The sequence below is a fragment of the Papilio machaon genome, chromosome 13 (genome assembly GCF_912999745.1).
Source record: "Papilio machaon chromosome 13, ilPapMach1.1, whole genome shotgun sequence".
NCBI lineage: Eukaryota > Metazoa > Arthropoda > Insecta > Lepidoptera > Papilionidae > Papilio > Papilio machaon.
The window spans coordinates 5,836,869-5,857,089 of NC_059998.1; the positions used below are offsets into that span (position 1 = coordinate 5,836,869).

General features: G+C 31.9%; 1 protein-coding gene across 2 annotated transcripts; it reads right to left on the reverse strand.

The window, feature by feature from the left end:
• Positions 1-798: 798 nt before the first annotated feature.
• Positions 799-9,181, reverse strand: LOC106710130 (serine-enriched protein). 2 transcript variants are annotated; one of them, XM_045680641.1, is made up of 9 exons: positions 9,116-9,181; positions 6,394-6,587; positions 5,838-5,973; positions 4,529-4,567; positions 3,753-3,870; positions 2,481-2,638; positions 1,515-1,646; positions 1,155-1,337; positions 799-968 (listed from the first exon to the last, which is right to left on the reverse strand). In XM_045680641.1, exons 2-9 carry the CDS (start codon positions 6,579-6,581, stop codon positions 804-806), a joined length of 1,119 nt encoding a protein of 372 aa, XP_045536597.1. In that variant the 5' UTR covers positions 6,582-6,587; positions 9,116-9,181; the 3' UTR covers positions 799-803. The 2 variants fall into 2 exon arrangements, with proteins under 2 accessions (XP_045536597.1, XP_045536598.1); XM_045680642.1 differs by lacking the exon at positions 4,529-4,567.
• Between the last annotated feature and the right edge of the window lie 11,040 nt (positions 9,182-20,221).

Consider the following 20,221-nt stretch of genomic DNA (forward strand, 5'->3'; position numbering starts at 1 on the left):
TTCAAAACTATTTTGAAAGCAAACGTATGTTTCGGTGAAACGGACGCCGGGCGCGGTGTAGGCGGCGATCTCGGTGGAGGATCTGGTGGCATTTCTGAACGGGTACGCGATCGTCGCGGTGGGTGACCGACTGTTGGCACTGGTGCCGACGTAGGTTCCTTCGGCCTTTGCGGCGATAATCGATTCGGTGACAATCGACCTGGGGACGGATCCGGAGTACTCGGTGGCAACATTAGTGGTGGAAGGTTCGCGCACGGCGAGCCTCTCGATCCTCGACGTTCTTTCAAGCCCATCGGAGGAGGAGGTGAAGAAGGCGTGTCATCATCTGCTGCCGCGACTACAACAACTGGCTCGGCCCTAACTGGTGGCGCTTTAGGTTCACTCGGTTCAGAGGTAATGGACTTTCTAAAGTAATTTAACCCGTTCTCTATCTCAGCAAGCGCACGTCGTACGAATGGGAAGCTTTCGGATAACTCTGAAGTTGATTTTCTTACTGGAAATTCAGTTTCACTGTCTCGCTTTCTGGGTTTGCATCGTTCAAAAGTTGTGTCGCCCGAAGCAGCTACCGTTTCCGAGACCTGGCGCGTCAGTGCGGCGTGTTTTATAGAGTCCGACTTTGATCTGGGCTCTCTCGTTTTTGGTGTTGGTGACCGTCGGTCTCCAAACTTCTTGCTAGCAGCGCGTTTAATAGAGGAGAAAAGACCTAGTTTCTCTGGTGGCTTTTCCGGAGCGATAGCGGTAGGTGGGGCGGTGGAAGGGCCTGGGACGGGTTCGGGCGCGGGATGGGGGGAGTTCCCCTCGCGTTAGTTGTGCCGAGAGTCGGAAGACGGGACATCGCTCGAGCCGGTGGAGGAGAGGGTGGTGTTGGAGCCGTAGGGGTCGAGCGAGGACTGCACCGACATGGAGCGGCCCGCGCGTCGCACCCGCGCAGGGGACAGCTTGCCTGGATCTACGCTGGCCGGGTCTGCCTGCAACAACAGCGTTCTAAGTATTGACTAATTCTGAAATTAATCAAGTTTCCGTAATAATTTTTTATTAACATGCCAGTTGGTACATTCTGCAATTGCTGACCTTAGAAAAATATAGTTTTCACAAAGAAGATTAAATTTGTAATACGAATTCAATTTTTGACAATCACACAAGTAATGACGCACCTGATACGCCAGAGCGTTCATTATGATGGAGTACGGCACTAAGCCAAGCGGGTGCACCTCTCTCATCAGGACGTTGGCCGGGATCTTGTGGAACTGAATGTACTCCAGAAAGTTCCCGATCACATCCTTCAGGGACATGTTCTGGTTTGTGTCACAGTATTTTTTGCTCCACATAAGCGCCGCCTATAAAAAGAACGTAAATTGCAAACACAACAGCTTTAACTTTCTAAAGTTAAGTTTATGGTATAGTTTCATTTTTTTCGGCTGGCAGAGATAAAAGAGAGCATCTATTATCTTCGACTCGATTGATTAAGTCTTTATTCGCATACTCCAAAAGTTTATTAATTAAAGAATATTCACCTGGAATTTAGTAAACTCATCAGCCCTGAGTTCATCTCTGGCTAGAATAAGTCGCACCACATGCTGGGGCAGGAGAGTGAAGGATCCAAGGTTGAGGACCTCATTGCCGTGCTCATCTACAAACTCTAATACCTGAAATTTGTAAAAAACATTATTTTTTAAATATGAACACGTAATTTTCACGAACTGAAACTCTCTATTCCGTACTCGTTAAATTCAATTTATTAAATACGTTGGAAAATTTATTCTTAAATTGTGAAAGTAATTTTAAATAAAAAGAAGTTCGAGATATAGAGTCTGAAATAAAATATAAGGTTCTAAGGTTATATCCAATTTATATCCAACCTCTTTGAATCAGAAACACTCGTCTGAAATACGATAACGAGGTTTAAAGAGAACATTAATTAACGCTACCGATTGAAACCTATTTGAATTCAGGCTTTAATATTAGCTTTGAACTCCTACGTTAACATGGGATATTGTGCCTAACATAAATTTTATTTCAAATAACAATTAATATGCGATTACAATCATACCTAATTAATGTTTTTTGTGATTATGTTTATTAATTGAATTAAACGATTTAAGTTGTTGCTACTTTTAAATTTTTGTTTTGTAGAGGGCCCCTAAATCACTCCTCATTGTTGCTATGATATATCCTCGTAAAATATATGTGTATTATAACTGATCGTTAGGTGATAAAAAGATAATTGTGTATAAATTTTGTATAAACCAGAAGACAGTATAAAACAGTTTAATCGAATTCCGTTTCTTACGAACATTAACACGGTAACAAAAACTGTTAGCGCTAAGGACTCAGTCCAATTTGAACCTAGCCGCGCGCGGTCACCATTTTGTAGTAGAAAAGTCACGCAGACCAGTGTCGTATGCAAGCCGATAAGTAAAAATGAAGTAAAGAGACACTAACTACACTAGTGATACTTGTAGTACAAAATGTTATTGTACCTTTTGTACCAAGGACTTGGTACACTTGTACTGTATGTATCTCTCAGCGGAGGCGAGGAGAGCGCACACCGTGTCCACGGTGATGCAGCATTGCACGAAGCCTGCGCAAGCTCGCCGCAGCTCGTCCAAACCGTAGTAATCCGCAGCGTTCATCACGCCTGTGATTATATAATTTACATTTATTTGTATAAGGTAAGGTATAAGTCGAAGAGTGGTAGACACCAGAAACAATAACATTGGTTCAATCGGAAGACAGGTGTGTAGTGGAAGCAATTCCGCACTTCATCTGATGAGTATGCGGGCCGTAAGCCTAATTTTAGTACTTTTTTCTTATAATGATAGATTGGAAAGGGGAAGTGAATTTGACGGAGGAGGGGACACATATGAATGATAAATATACTCTTTCGGTGCGTCCCCTCCAAATAAAAGTAAGCAATGCATCTGCAATTGCTAATTTCTATGAGCAGTGGTCGCTTCGCTATTTCTACTAATTAAGGTGATTGCTTGTTACCTTGCCACCAATGTATAAAAAATGAATCTGTTTATTGCTTGTACGTTTATAATCAGTCGTTACAATTTACTTGCTTTATTAATTTGGAATCGAATTTCTACAGTTTGTAGTTTTATAATCGTCGATATTATAGATAAAAGTATCGATAGATTATAAATTGTCGGAAATTACGGTAGATTTGATCTTTCTAGAATTTCTTATAAAGCTCTCAATGTTTTTTTTCATAGTGCAAAGTATAGTTATTATAGAATGTTCATTATTATCTGGTATAAGGAATGTTTTTTTTTTGTAATAAAAATGTATATTAAGGGAAAAATTGAATATGCATATTCTAAATACCTTTTATAGGTCATTACTGAGGCGGTGAAGGGAAAATCTATTTACGTGACGCCATTTTACTACGACGCTAATACAATTACTCTCGTTGTGGTCGAATAAAGGCATCGTCCTATTATGAAATAAATTGCGGAATATTTTTTTTTTTGTTTCCATCGATGAATATTGTTTTTTTCCATGAATAATGTGGCATGACCAACGTGACCACACTTAAGACAAAAAAAATTAACATCTACCATACTATTAACATTATTTTATAAGGTTCAATATAAAATACATGATGATTATTTCGTGTAAATCTCATGTATTATTCTACTTCAGTAAAAATAACACTTCTAACAAATCTTGTTTCATTCACGGTACATACACGCTAATGTTTTCCTTTCTGTTTGTGTTTTTCTTCTTAATTCTTAGAGATTACATACCTAGCAATGTGCGTGGCTGAAGTGTGACACATCCGGTGTGAATGTATTCGATCAGTTGACGGAATACGTCCGGCTCGAATTCTTCTATAATTAATGTTTGATGCTGCTGAGATGACGGCTAATAAAAAAATAACAATCAATAAATGTATTCATATTAATAAATCGAACCATCCGAAGTAAAGAGTTACATCTCAACATGTAACTGTTTTCATCGGATTCCAAAGTCATCAAAGAAATCAAATCAACATTATCTTTAAGTCACTGCAAGTATATTGTACAAAGCATTGATAACGAAAAAAAAAATTTACAAAACATATCAGTAGTAATAACTTGAATAAAGCTGTATTCAATTAAACATTTTATCAAAATGTGCAAAAACAGAAGTATAGATCTGCTATAAAAAGAATTTCATGTTAAAGCTAAACACTCCTTACTGAATAAAGTAATAATACGAGTAATTATTTTTAAACATATTAGAACTCACTGTTATAATAAATTAAGAAACTTCAGTACTATCATGCGTTACAATTAAGTATAAATTTAGAAAGTATTTTAAAAGGTAAAAAGTAAAACAACATCTAATATAAGAATAACAACATTTGTTTAAAACAGTCATGCAACTTATTGGTAAAATTCCAATAGTACAGTCTCGATGTATGCAGACTATTCTTATCGCACTAAATTAACTACAAAACATTATTAAATGATTTATAAAAATTCATATAGAAGATGTTAAAAATATTAATACCCTACGACACCGGTAATTTTGTTTTTACCTCTTGTATTGGAGCCAATTGCTGCGCGAAAGTCGATCTCTGCAGTGAAAATATCAAAAATAATAATATTGTGGCCTTAGAACATGCCATATATCCATAAAAGAGCGTCGGTGGCTAAGGGGTAAAGAACTTGACTTGCAATCTGCAGGTCTTGGTTCAAATCCATGTACCAATGTGATTTTCGATTTACATATGTACATTTATCAGACGTTCGTACAGTGAAGGAAAGCATCGTGATGCAAGCCGCACATATGTATGAATTCCCGGGAGAAAAAGACGGCGACGCGACTCGCCACGCGTCACGTTCCGTCTCCCGAAATGGCAAAAAGTGGATTGCGGAGGTTCATTTGACCACACCAAATGGAGGTCTGTGATCTCTGCCTACTCCTCTGGGTTACAGGCGTTAGTTGTGTATGTGTTTTAAATATTATATAATAATGTAAAATTCAACATCAGAATGAGAATTCAAAGTTTCTATTATCCAAAAATAATTTGCTACAGATTAATTTCAATGTAAAAAAGGCATCCAATAAGATAAAACTTAAAAGCCTACATATCCTTTGATAGTTTATTGAATTTTAAATTAAAAATAACACTTTAAAACTAATTAATGGGCTTAGATTTAGCTAAGTTATGGAATAATTTAGAATGGGAACATACTCATAGCCAAATCGATCTCTAACAAACCACTATTTTATTCTACTTACTCTAGATTTTTATCTATTATCTACTTTTAACGTGCTTTAGACAGAAAATACGAAATGTATATTTCAATCTTCAAATTAATTCTGATGTTATCAAAATTTTATAAATGTTTTCATTATCATTAACTTCTTCAGGTTCACTTCTATTTTAAGTCCAATACAATGTTTTTGATCAAAATATATACAACATAAATATACAGGATGTTGAAATATATTTAATCCCGTACCTACTACGTAATATTTGCCTAAACCCTTAGACGCATTGGTCCGTTGTAAATATTCCTGCGAGCACATAATCGATTATACACGCTTGAGATGTCTTTTTAGGTTATAGCACCCTGTACAGTAGGTAGGTAGTATACATAGTATTAATTTCATTCTTGATTATTTTGTCTACGTTAAGGTAAGAAAAAGTACGGCGAAACCTGACTATAAGTTTCGACTGTTGAAGAATAAGTATAAAATAATGTTTTCATCTTTCTTATTCTCTTTGGAAAAAATCAGAGACAACAATATGTACCAATACAAGTCACAGCAATGAAATTTCACGGTAAGATTGAGATGTCCTATGCCTATTCTTCATGAAATAAAATATTTTATCTCACCTGTTGCGCGGCGTTCTGCAGATTCAACAATGGCTCAGATGATCTTTTGAGAAACAGCCGTAGTTTATTTTCACGCGGCGCTGGTTCTTTTTTTCTTTGAGGGCTTGGTGCTTGATAAAGCATTTTTTGGAACACTCTGTAAAAATATAAAAATTTACTGTTTCTACAAATTTGATAAAGATTTTCTTTCTTTTTTTTTTGATTTCTTTAAACTTGGTCTTTGTTAAATGAAAGTCAGCATTCAAATCAACTTTAGGCTCATTATTTAATCATTTTTATTATACTTCATATTTTTTAATATGATTTACTACTACGACGTTAAGTATGAGTGTGGAGGGGTATAACGGTAGAGGTAGGCCTAGGAAGAGATGGATGGATTGGAAATTCCAATTTAATTGAAATGGAAAGATGACATGATCAAGAAGGGGGTGACAATGGAGATGACAGCAGACAGATTCATTTGGAGGACGGAAACCTGGTGCACCGACTCTACGTAGCTGGGACAAGGTCAATGATGATGATTTTTTAGTATGATTTTTATTTAAAATGTTCGTACCTGCTTCTCGAAGCCAGAACAGCTTTCACGGCGCACACTGGCTCTCTCGTGTCCCCTACAAGAAAGGTGACGTCACACAGTTCCGGCATCGAAGCCAAGAACTTCATATCTTCAGCAAGTCCTGACTTGTTCTCGAAAGTACTGAGGTCTGGCTCTGCCTCCATTGCAGCAAGCGCCCCGCTTCTCATTGACGCCTGAGGAGATAATCGCCAATTGATTTTGACTTCTTTAAACCAAAGCTCATTTTTTTATGACATATTTTTTAATCATATTTTAAACCAAAGCTCTTTTTGTTATTATCTTGCGATGAATAGCGTTAACACGAGATTTTTGTTATTTTTTTATAATATAAGGGAAGTGTTTTTAAAAGAAAGCTTTTAAATTTGTATACAATTTTTTTAACAATACTTTTTTGTCTACATAAAAAATATCGAACATAAAAAGCTCATTAGTTGATAGTATTTAAAACGTCAAATGTAAAAAAATAATCACTCACTTCATCTAAACTGAAATGCCTAGTTACAGATAGATCCATTTTTATATATTTTCTATGAACTGTGAGATAAATCCGTTCGCTTGCGGCGACGTTAAACCGGCGACTGTCAGGCGAAAGGAAATTAAAGGGATGCTTGACTTTCCGTAAAGCAAATAGCGTGTGGCCCAAATCATGGAAATACACGACACATTTTATGTTTTTTTTTTTCAAACACAAGTTAAAAAACTAAAAGTTATAGAAATAGTGTTGTCGTAGTTATTGGAGTTAATAGTGAAAATTAACAAGATAAACATTTTCGTTAAAAATATCTAGATTTAAAAGAATGTTTTAATTTTAGCTTATAATTCATATTTTCTGGTCATTGTTTTCTACATTTAGTGACAAAATATTTAAAAAACATATTACTTTTTTTTTAAATTATATATAATTTTTCTACTTTTTGATCGACTGATTCACCACTTTAAACTTTGGTAGTAAGTTTAAAGCTTTATAAGTTTATTTAATTCCATTCAATATTTTAGAATGAACTCACCGAGTTTTGACTAAAAATTTATCCTTATTTTTTAAAGGAACACTTAAAAAATTTATTTACGAATCCAGAGGCTTCGGTAAAATTGGATACTTAAATTACATCGCATAATGTTTTTTCGCATCAAAATTTTACGACGAACATAAATCGCTCCGATTTTAGAGTGGTTGTTACACTTATTGATGACATAGAAAGATAAATTGAAATACGCGGCCGTGCGAATATCGGTAAACATCAAAATATTAATAACAAACTCGTATTGGTTCGTTTACCAGTTAATTAAAATGTTAATTAAAATTAATTTCTTTGAGCTATCTCGGTTTTGGTATATATTGAAATAAAAAATAAACAAAATTAGTAAAACTAGATGAACACATATAATGGACATGAAAGGATGAAAGGTGTAAAGTGTTTTATAAAAGAATGTTACAGTCTTATTGCTTAATTAAATAAATAAATTAATTAAATATATTAATTATTGCTTATAGATTGATTACAGATACACCAAAGCATAAATATAAATTATAAAATTGAAGAAATACTTCAATTTCAACTAAGACCTTCTCCTTAGTGTTAACCAAGTAGCTACGTATTTAATATTAATTTACCTAACAATGTGAGACATGAGAAAGCGGACAGTTCAATGAGTTTCCACTGCTGTTTTGTGTTTGAAAAAAAAAAAAAAAAAAAAACAGGAAATAAATACTACTTGAGGATTGGCGTTTTTCTGGTGAATTCTCAAAAATAGTAATTACGTAAAACAATTGTACAAATCCCTATAAATGTTTGTAGATGAAAATTTTTATAGTTGAAACAATTATACATGTGGTCTAACTCGAGTTCAGATAGGAATATAAGAACCGTTAGAGAAAATACTTTCCTTAAAATTAGCAATAAATCTGTTTCTAAAACACATTATTTTTCACGATAAATGTGAACATGACAATCGAGGAAAGGGCTTTGCCCTATGACAGGACTATGGGCATAAAACAACACATACATAATAAATAATGTTATCGTCTCTCGCCTATTTATTACATAAGAAACCGAACATCAAGTTTGTTTGAAATTTACTCTACTTGAGTCTATATACGACTTTTACATAAAGTTTGTAAAGCCAACATTGATCAGTTCCTCATTAACTCATCCCGTTGACCGTAATATGATTCGCAAGCATTGACCTGAAAGCAATACCTCCCGACATATATTGATTTTGTAACAATATTCCAAACATTAATGAATGTACATGCTTATTACTAACCTACAGAAAACATTAAACTTTAATTTTAATATTAGAGTAGTATTATATATTATTTCTTATTTATTTAATAAACGCCCAAGTTTGGATGGATGTATTGATGGATGATTGATATTTAATACGAAGTAACTGCAAATCTAAAGGGATTTCTACTGCTACATTTGGATAAAATTAATTCACAGTTTTTTAACTCTATACGGACAACGTCGAATTTAATGAATGTGTTTAAATAAAAATAGTATTAAAATATACACAATTTATTTCAACATATGACAAATATGTCAAATTTAGTACAAGTACTTGATCGTAGACATGTAATTCACCAAAAATTCGGCAACTTTACGAGAGACGAAATACTCCACTCCGCCTACGCAAAACGTCTAGAGTAACGCCCACGCATAAAATTGCTACATTTACGTACAAAATATATGTTACCAACCTGTTGATGATCTTTTCCTTCAAACAGAAGCAAGCAGGAATAATAAAACCTTATTAACTTTATAAGAAGTAACAGTTCCTGATTAAATAAAACTTAAATCACAACATTACTAATGTTTATTCAAAAAACAAAACACTGTTTAGAATTATAATTTGCTCGACGATTTGTATTCTACATGCAACTACTGCATTTAATATTAAATTTATAAGCACATATTATTAAAGCCTGACAGCTTCAGATGAGGCACATTGTACACAATACTAGATGGCGGTACTGCGCATGCGTGGAACAAACGCGCATGCGCGTAATTTATATCAATATAATATCGTTTGTACAGAAGGTCGCCAGGCATTTTCAATGGATGAAGGTGAAATCTATGAATGAAGTGGGATTAGGGAAAGCTTTATTTCATCTTGCTATAAGTATTGTAAAAACTAGTATATATTCATAGCCAACAAATACTCGTACATTGTTTTAGCCGATAATGTATTACGCGCTTTCTACTGTATTTCAATAATACATTTTAGAAGAACGCATTTTTATTTTATTTTTATGTCAATTTGATCGAAAGAAAATATATATACCTTATAAACCAATTAAAGTAAATTAAGTATAATGAAAAGGTTAAATAAATTTAATTATATTCTACTGACTTTGAATAACTCTATAACTTCTTTTGATATAATTTAAGAAAATAACTTGTCACAGTGACATCTAGTAGTGTTTCTGTGCGCTACGCGGTAAATGCTACGAAATTGCTACGAAAGGTTACGAGAGGTACCATACAAGCGATGATGGGCGAAAACTTATTGATTCTTGCAATTTGTAATAGATGGCAGTGTTTACAATAATAACTGATATAAATTTTTTTTAAATAGTATTTATTAGACAACTTTACAGAGAAAAGAAATATCATTTTTAAATATATTTATCTATGTTTTTGTTGGTACTTTATCTCATATAATTATATTAATACTAAATATTAAAAGTACTGCCCATTGATGTAAATATAAAAAACTAACGTAAAGTCATTAGTGAAAATTTAAAAAAAAAATTAAATATTAGTATCAAATACATTTTTTGGTCGATAAAGTTTTCTGATTTTGATACCACTTCTTTAATAACATTATATGGTACAGAAATTATGTGGAGATATTCAATTATTTTAGTGCTACCTGACATGAAGATAAATTTAGGGTCACCGTAGATAGATGCCATGTCTATTCGGCCAAAGGATCTCGCCAAAAGATGGATTATCGGCCAAACTAAGATTAATTACATTGGGTAATAATGTAAACGTGAACTATTAAGAAATTAGACGAAGGTCTAATGCAAAGCCACATTCTTATATAACTATTCCAAGCATATAATACCACTTTCATTAATTTGTACGTTGTTCTGAATTCATTTGTTTCATAAAATCCTCCTTTTATTTTTTTTCTATTATATATATACTTTTTTTTTAATTTAGATATTTTTTTATAAGAGAAGAGGACAAACGTGCGGTGGGAACACTAACGCCCATGGACATCTGCAACACTAGAGGAACTGCAGATGCATTGCCGACCTTTTAGGTGGAGATACGCTTACTCCTTGAAGGACCACAAGTCGTACTGATTTCGAAATACCACCGAGGATACACCATTCCACAACGCGACAAAATCGTGGCAGGAATTTCCGAGAGAATCGAATCTTTGAGAATCAATTTTTCAAATTGTTAATCTTCTGCGGTGTCCGAGATATTTTTTGATAAACTAACAATCTTTGTCCTTTGTATAATAAAAATGACATTATCTTAAAATAACATATAAAAGGGTTTATAAAGAGGTGAATGGTGAATTAATTACTTACAAAATTTATTTAATTTCGCCAAGTTTGCAAATTTCATTCAGCCCCCATCAGCCACGGCTAACTTCTGTATACATTCAAAGGCGTTCATTAAGCCTTATTTATTGTGGATTTAATTATTCTTGCAAGGACATTATGGAGGGTCCTAGCCACCTTAATAAACATAATGGGGGTTTAAAAGCATAAAAATAATTAGACTTTAAACTGATAATGATTTTCTTAACGTAACATATAAAAAACAACTGAAACTCGTATCAAAAAAATCACACACCATTTATCATAAAATTTAACTCTGTTATTTCCGATGAGAATTAAAGGGATGGCAACATCGTTATACTTAGATAGTAACTAATTACTGTCTCTAGACACACGTTTAAGCAAATATTTGATACTCAGATTGAATATTTCATCTCAAAGTTTGTATTAAATTTTGTGGTTAAATTTGTATAGTAAACTCGAAGTATGTGTATGTTCAAAGTAAACTTGTACTTGTTACGTTTGTTTATTTATAACACAACTTTAATTTACTGCAGATAATTAATACACATTTTTAAAAATAGGTTACAACTTAGAAAAAACTAACTGAAAATCAGACATTCTTTTATTGGTGATTCTTTTGTTTTTATTCGTGTTAAGTTAAATGAAAAGTGTAAAAATAACTTTGTAGAAGTAAAATATTGATTAACGTGAAGAAAACAATACTTTATGTTGATGTAAAAGTTTCAACACAACCCCAACATACTTGAGCTTGTATTAATCTCCGAGGCGCTCCAGCCCGAGGAATAATTCAATGTCTTTCAGGGTAACATGACGTGACCTTATTTCATGGTTAATTGATCGAGATATTAAAGCTCTTTGTATTTTACTCCAGCGTATGGCTTTTACCGTTGGATTGGTAATTATAATTTGTTTTTTTTTCTTTTCTTTAAAAGGTGTCACTTATTACAATTTTTTTTTTTTTTTTAAGGAATTGTTATTAAAAATGACTTCTTTGATAAATTATTTGTTACAAATACTTTTTGATTAATGAAAATTCCTTCTATTACATTTTATTAGACGGAGTTCCGTCGTTAAATTTTTCTATATTTTATTGTATTATTATAAATGCTAATGTGTGAATAAACATCCAACCGTCCATTCAGGACGGTTGGATGTTTCTTAGAAGGTATCTCCCGAACGGCTACAGGGACATTGCTGAAATTAGGCATAGATGTAGAACATAGTCTGGAAAAACACAGGCTACTAATTAAGTTTTTTTTTAAATAAACATTACAAAATAAAATACGTCCTAATTTGGAATAAGTACCTTATACAAGCATCAGAGTCAACTATCGTATTTAGTTACATTTGTTAAGTCGATTAAAGTTCCTAATAGCTTGACAAAAACAGTTTAGTAACGTCTTAAAATACAGAACATTAGAAGTAATGCCACAAATGGACAGAGCTGGAGACTGCGATATATCCCAAACTTTAGACGTAAATAAAATTTAATTCACCCAGTTTAGCCCTAAGAAAGGGCGATAGGCTTTTAATGCTAAAGTTAAATTTATTAGATACTGAATACAGATAGAAGTACAATCTTCTATGTAGTTCGAAACAACTAAGTAAGCAAATTCTATCCAATTCATTTTGGTATAGCAACTTTATGACTGAAGCCGAAATTTATGTCTCGCAAAGTTTGACGTTGACATAAACCTCAAATTTTATGAAGACATTTTAAAGGATAAGAAAATGGAACTACAAAACTCGAAGTAAAATCAGTAAACTCGATCAAACAATCCGTACCACTGCATACGAACTTTTATTTTAAATTCTGGTATTTTTAAAGCTTTCAAAGATGCATATAAACATGTCATAAAAAATTGATAATAGATTTTGTACATTTCGTAATTGTAAAATAAAAAAATCAACTCTGTGATTTGTCGAAATCTTTCTATATTTTAACATAAATTGATTCATTAAACACATGAAAAAAGTAATTTTAACAAGCATCGTATAATTAGAATAATTAAATATTAATCAAAACTAAACAACTCAGAACTACAGCTGCACTACTAGAAAAGCAATTATATTTTCGAACAACAACCGTCAAATAGAGACGTCTGGTTCGTTTGAACTTTGAACAATTTGCAAATTGTTAAATTAGTTTATGTTTGTTCTAACAAAATATAAATATTAAAAATGACTAAATACATGTGGTTTTCGACAAAACCAAAGAAAGTTTTTTTTGTTTGTTAGACGTTTCTGAAAGGTGTTTAATAATAACGTAGGGAAATATAAATTTCGTCTCGTGTAGTAAAAAGGAAAATATGTTTTCATAAAATTAGAAAATAAAAATAGAATTTCTTTTTTGACAACATTGTACAAATTAATGTTCTTTTCAGTGAGAATACACAAGATATAAATAGATATTTCAATTGTAGTCAACTGTCACAAGTCACAGAAAAATAAAACTATTAATTTTGTTGGAGGGAACGTAAATCTTTGAGTCCAAAAGGATTTGCTAAAACGTACAGCCAAGCTCTCATATATTATTCAGTCTGCATCTAAGAGGGTGAATGAATTTTTCCCTATTCAATGGCCACTTGAATACTAAGAAAAATTCAAAGTTTTAAAACTTAAGACAAACGAATGATATTTAGATGAACTGAAAATTTAAAGTGATTTGTGTAATATCTCCAGCATTTTCTTAATAATTAAATGCGGAAATATATTTTCAGCATTGACAAGTTATTTGAATAGTATAACAATTAGTTGTTAAATAAAATGTTAAAAAATAAAGTTAAATACAACAGTTTAAGTTGCATAGCTGAAAACCAGCGCAGGGGCAGTTTAATCTGTCCCTGCTTCGCTGAGCTGGCTCCCTTTTGCCACACTTTGTACCTTGTATGTGTGTTTTTTTTTCTTTTTTGATTTTTTTTTGTGTGGCAATAAATGTTTATTCTTTCTTTCTTTCTTTCATATTTATTCATGATTCAATATATGTTCTATTCGAATTAGTATTTTTTAAGTTAATTAAATCAAGTTAGTACACTACAGAGGTAACTGGTGTGTCAATCGTAGAGATAGACTCCGAGAAATAGCTCATTTAAATACACCAAGCCGTTGTTAAGCACGGAACTGTTCCTGGTTGGCAAATAAATTTCACGTTTTCAGTTCACGTTGAGATCTGTGCCGTAATTTTGAATTTGTAACACTTATATCTTGTAAAATTTAGAATATGAAATGTACAGCGAATTTGTATTTATTCTATATTTAACTATACTTTAAATCGTCTCAAATCTCACTAATATTATAAATGGGAATGTTTTATGGATGGATGGATGTTTGTTATCCTCATAACGGCTTAACGGATCTCGGTGAAATTTAGCACAGATGTAGAACACAGTCTGGAAGAACGCATAGGATACTAAGTTTATTTTTTGATTCCGCGCAAACGAAGTCGGGGCAGCAGCTAGTCTCTTCATAGATCTAGATTTCGGGATAAACTCAAGCTGTACTTTTTACTTTAACAGTAAGTTTGCATTGCAAAATAACCTGCACTAAATCATATTTTAAACAATTTTCGTTTTCAAAGATTAATATAGACTGTTTAATATAGACTTGTTTTATACAGATCTTACAGCAGTGGAAACTCCCGTTTATTACACTATATTGAAATACATGAATTATTATTTTTGTTTAGCCTCAAATAAAATTCCGAATCACTGTATTATTTATTTTAATAACTATAACAACATAAATTAATTTTAAAATGATCAAGGTCACGCGCATGCGCTAATTAATAATTTAAGTAATTTAAATTTAATTATAATAGCGTACATTGTAATCCTTCTTAATTTAAAACATTTCTAAACGTAAAAATAATTTATAAATATAATAATATCAAGGAAACTTATTCAAATATATAAATTCACTCTCACCGCAGACAAATTCTAACACATTAATTTGGCTTAAACACCGTCACACCTGCTATAGCGGAATATTTAATTATGCTTAAAGCTGATAGGATTATAAAGGTCCTAATTTAACAATATGAAATATTCAGATGTTATTAATGTAACTCATTACTATATACTTTATATATAAGGTCCTTTAAACATATATAGGAAACGATTTATTCTAGTTACTACAAAATAAACCTTACGGCGTTTTCTGATGAGAGCAAAACTGCGTAGTAGAGCAGTAAAACAGTCCAGTACATATATTGAATCAATGCACACTTACTTTCAAAGCTTTTTTGCCCTCTAGTGAAACTTGAGGGCTAAATATTTCATGGATTTATAGATAAAACTATAAAACAACATATTGCTTGACTTGTTAGGGTGGAATAAATAAGAAAAGGTATAAATAAGATTATTCCTTTTATAAGAATCTCTTGTTGATAGAAAAGAAAAGAATAAATGAAACATATTATTTCATGTGTGTATTATGTAAAAAGTAATCGTAAATTTAAATAAATATAAACCTTAAAGAAATGAAAGATAATGATGTCATTTATTTTCTTTTTCTTTCCTTTATCTTTCTTAAGCGTGTTTCGTTACGCATTTCCTTCGTTTTTTCGGTAAGAAACCTTGCTTCAATTTAATAGCCCTACTTAAGCCTAGGTGAGGTTAAATTAAAGAAACCTTTCTCCGTGACATTAAGTACTGATTCACGTTGCTTTGGCATTGACAACTCTATTTAGTTTCTAATAAGAATCATGTTAGAGTATTTAAATTTTTTCGAGATTATTTTTGTAGTACTTACCTTTACAGATAACGGAAAAATCCCTTCAACCGAGTCTCTAATTATAGTATTAAAGCTATTTAAATAAAGAAGAACAAACGAATTAAAAAATATCTTATAATAGGGTTAATTTTTATCTGATTTCTTTTAAAAATTTAAAAAAAGTTTACAATCGGTTCCCACTGCATATAAATGCATGTATTAAAATGTGTCAATACTAGATATCTAGTACTGTAGAAAAAACTAAGTTAGTAGCCTATGTGTTCTTCCAGGCTATGCTCTACATCTATGCCAAATTTCATCGAGATCCGTCGAGCCGTTTTAGAGATACCTTCAAACATCCATCCATCCATCCATCTAAACAAATGCATTAATATTAGTTAATTTATTTTTTAAGCGAACGATATATGTGCTTACTCGTATATGCTTTGCATTGCATATATGTTTTACGCAGCAAACATATACGGGTATGTTATTAATAGTAGTACATTTGTTGATAAAACAATTGAAACCGAATGGCTTTTAAGTTATGTTTAGATTTCCTATTTAACTTTGAATAACATTTGAAATTATACAATTTAAAAGTTGTCAGAAAGCAATTCAACTCCGTGCATGAACTCTCACGTGAGTATTTTCAAAGAATTAATACGGCTTATAAAAGTTAGATGAATTCTTGCTTTTTCTTTCAATTCAATCTTCAACCAGATTGCCTTCGGTGGCAGGTAATTTTATAAGTTTTATTTCTATTAATGTTAACATACTTATAATATTGCGTTGTATGTTTGTGACGTAACCAAGAGTATTTTTAATATCATATTATATTGCTGTTAATACATAGAAGTATGTGAACGTAAGTCGACGCAAGATGGACCGACAATCTGGTCAAGTTTGCGGGAGTATCCTGGATGCGGGTTGCACAGGACCAATCATTGTGGCGATCTTTAGGGGAGGCCTATGCCCAGCAGTGGGCGTTACGAGGCGGAATGGATGGATGTGATGTGTAAAACGCCGTAATAAGAATTTCACGATGTACTAATATTTTGTAACATAACATGTATGGATATAATTACTTTGCTCTTTTTTCCTGCAATCAGTGTATGTCATTTTTAATGTTGCAATTTAACTTTATTTACTTTGATTAATGTCCATCAAATATTCTTGTGAACGGATTCTTTAACATGGACAGATTGTCGGAAAATTCATCGGGAACCATTTTGAAATTACGTCGTACCAGTTAAAATTTGTCAAATGAAAATACCGATCGCTTCGGTTTAACGACAAAGAACGGTTTCGGATGCCAATAAGTGGGGAAATCGGGCTATTGCTTTGAAATCAATGTACGAAACTTCTATTTAATTAAAACTTTTTCGTATTAATTTTATTTAGAAGTTAACTAGAAAGTTTTCGAATTTGTTTTTTCCAGTGAACTTATTTTAGTTGTAAATCGAAAGATCGTATATATCGACCGATATAAGTTTTCATACGAAAATATTTTGGTTTTCTTTTTTGTCCTCTATGTTTTAACAAAGTTATTACAATTTAAAAATGCACCTCTAACTCGCTACCGAAGACGAGCCGATAGGTGCGTGACGTACTACTAAACTACTCAAAACGTAACATTCGCAATTGCAGCTGCTTTGTCTACTTTTAATTTACGGAGGAATGGAAACACAGAAAGAGGATATTCCGACTAAAAATCTGAAGGTTCTAACTTTGATACGCGTAAAAACAAAATAGATTTTTTTCTCGTATTATTAAAAAGGTTTCTTAGAGTTGTTAAACTTCAAAAGCCATATAAATAACCGTAATTTATTGTTGCAAGTTGTCAAATAAAATCAAATACTACGTACTAAATCAATTATACGAAATATTAAGTAAAAAAAATAGTTTAAACTTAAAAACTGTAATATTTTACACTATGTTTTTTTATACTCGACAGCAAAAAAAAACAATGAAAAAAAAGTAATGGTGGCTCAGATTTAAACTCGTTTATCTTGATTTGAATTTGTTTTGAGATTTTTTTAGAAACTCATCTCTCACTTCTCTGACACTTCGAGAAAAACGATGAATCGAATGAGAACTCACTCGTCAAAGTCATTTAAGCTCTACGCCGTCACAAATATCCACATAACATAAAAAAAGTTATATTCGCGGGAAAAACGTTACAGTCTGTCAGTTGATTAAAAAAAAAATCTGTATTCTTAGTAGCAATTTTCCCAGTAGCTAAACAATGCTGTGCCAAGTGAAGGTTAACACTACCATACTTTCCTAACTACTTGTCTTAATGAGGTTTTATAGAGTACGCAGGAAGCCATTATGAATGAGGGAAGGCACAAAGGCTTTTATTTTCATTGATGTCTATTCATTTACGTAGCAAGCTCGTCTTTTATAACTCTGCCCTTAACATACACAATTACAAAAAACGTTATCTTTTATGACTTTTAGGTACACCATTTAATATTTTCTTTTTTATTGATAGTCGTTAAAAGGAAAATCTAAACAGACAGTATCATAAAAATGGTCTTATAAAGTTATATTCCAAATTTGAAAGATTACAGAGAAGCCTTGATAACTTTTTTTTTTACAAAACAGAAAATCAGAATAGAAAAAATAGAATAGAATAGCCCTACTAAAATAAATTTTCAAAAATACTAACTACTAGTATTTTCGCTAGAACTTAACTTTTTTAAATAAAACATAACAAGTTTCGAAACAACTAAAAACACTAAAGTCGTTAACTACGCTAATTAAAACAGTGTAATTCCAGAACTCAAATTATAAATATAAGCTAGAACAAGTTTAAAACACAAAGAGACATAAATGCAGTTTGAACTATGAACTGCTTACGGAATTGCCCGCGCAGGATGCAGCAATGACACCATTCTGCAGTATAATAGCTCCCTGCAGGAATATTATTTCCCCACGTTACTAAGCCGGTCAACGTTAACGGCGGGCTATTATATATTTCGTAAAATATCGTTAAGCTTAGATTTAATGTAATTTCAAGAATAATAAAAATCTCTAAAAATACTTTAAACTTATTAAATATATTTCCTAGTTGTTTTCTGAGAAATCAGACAGAGGATTGTGTAATTTTTGTAGTTGTGGACGAAAAACTTTTTTTTCGTTTTTAAGAAAATTATGTTTTTTCTATTTGCTTGTACTAATTCTACTTCTTCTGTTATTGTGGTCTAGGCTATAGTATAGCTTGGTTGTATTTTTATCCAGAAAACTTTTTAGTCTTTCTATTAACAAGATTACAATATTATTTGATTATTTGTGTAACTTCTGAAATTGAAATTGGAGAAATTGTTACTTCTCAATTTTAAGAAAAAATAAATAAAACAAACTCTAATTTATCCAATTAATTTTTAATTCTTAAATCATTAAGCAGCTCCCGTAAAATATTTAAACCGTACTTAAGTAAACATTTTAATTGACATCTAATTCTATCCATTACGATCAAACTTAATAATGCTTAGTGCAAAGACCAAATAATCTGCGGTCTGTTTAATATTCAACGTCACACTCCATCTTACGTCAGGATTAAGGTCTGAGAACATAATATATTATATCTTGTATACACTGATCTTCTGGAAAACGATTATATTGAAGTAAAGATGCAAAGCAGCACACCCTGTATGTGTTTATTGTAGCTTAATTAGTTTTGAATAAGTTTAAAATAAAATTCAAAATAACACTCAAAGAACTCTATAGAAAGTGTGTCAAACTAAAATAAGCAACTTTGATCTAAGTGTTTGTATCACATATTTTTACCTCTTTTCTCTCTTCTGTCTACTAACGAATTACACGTTTTTCTTAGTTATTACACATTTTACACATAAAATGTTACACACTAATGTCTTCAAGCCCTGAATCATATTTAATAGTTTATCAATTGCCTCTTATTAAAATAAGGCACCATTAAAAGCTTCTACGATAATTTAAATGGAAAAATTCGGTTTTTGCGGCGGCGACAGCTTGCAGCTAACTGGAAGTCTAGTTTAAAACTGAAAATAATATTAAAAGTGTGTTGGCATCAAATTAAAAGCTTTACTAAAGTTTTACATTAGCAAGAAGATTTCTGAATTTAATTCACTAAACGTGGGTTCTAACATATCGTCGTCCTTCACAAAACAGATATAACAATGAAGAACATGAAGATGAATTTGAGAGTTTTAGACTTAATCGGTCGTTCTATTATTGTGAATGAACAACTATTCCGTAAATATGGATTCATGAAACCTAATATTTTAAAGATACCCTTAAATAAAACATAAGATATAGGTAAAAAGAAAAAAACTTCTTTACCGCTTTTTGTACAAGTCTTTCGTCGTATAAAATCGCAGTTGAAAATACGGATTAAGAAAAATGTTAAGATACTTGTCATAAAGTTGACTTTGTCATCAAGTGCGAGTAATACTGACTGGTGATACATCAAACATGACGTGTCATATTTCAACGCTCAATACAGCCAATTCGTTTAGGCTTATCTATCATGTAACACTTGGTGTATTCGACACGTAAATA

Bases quoted from the DNA above. Each gene is read 5' to 3' on its own strand.
- LOC106710130 (XM_045680641.1), bottom strand. From the start codon at position 6,581: ATGAGAAGCGGGGCGCTTGCTGCAATGGAGGCAGAGCCAGACCTCAGT. The intron at 5,974-6,393 runs GTACGAACATTT...ATATTTTTACAG, and splicing joins GTTCTGGCTTCGAGAAGCAG to AGTGTTCCAAAAAATGCTTT. The intron at 969-1,154 runs GTGCGTCATTAC...CTGTTGTTGCAG, and splicing joins TGAACGCTCTGGCGTATCAG to GCAGACCCGGCCAGCGTAGA.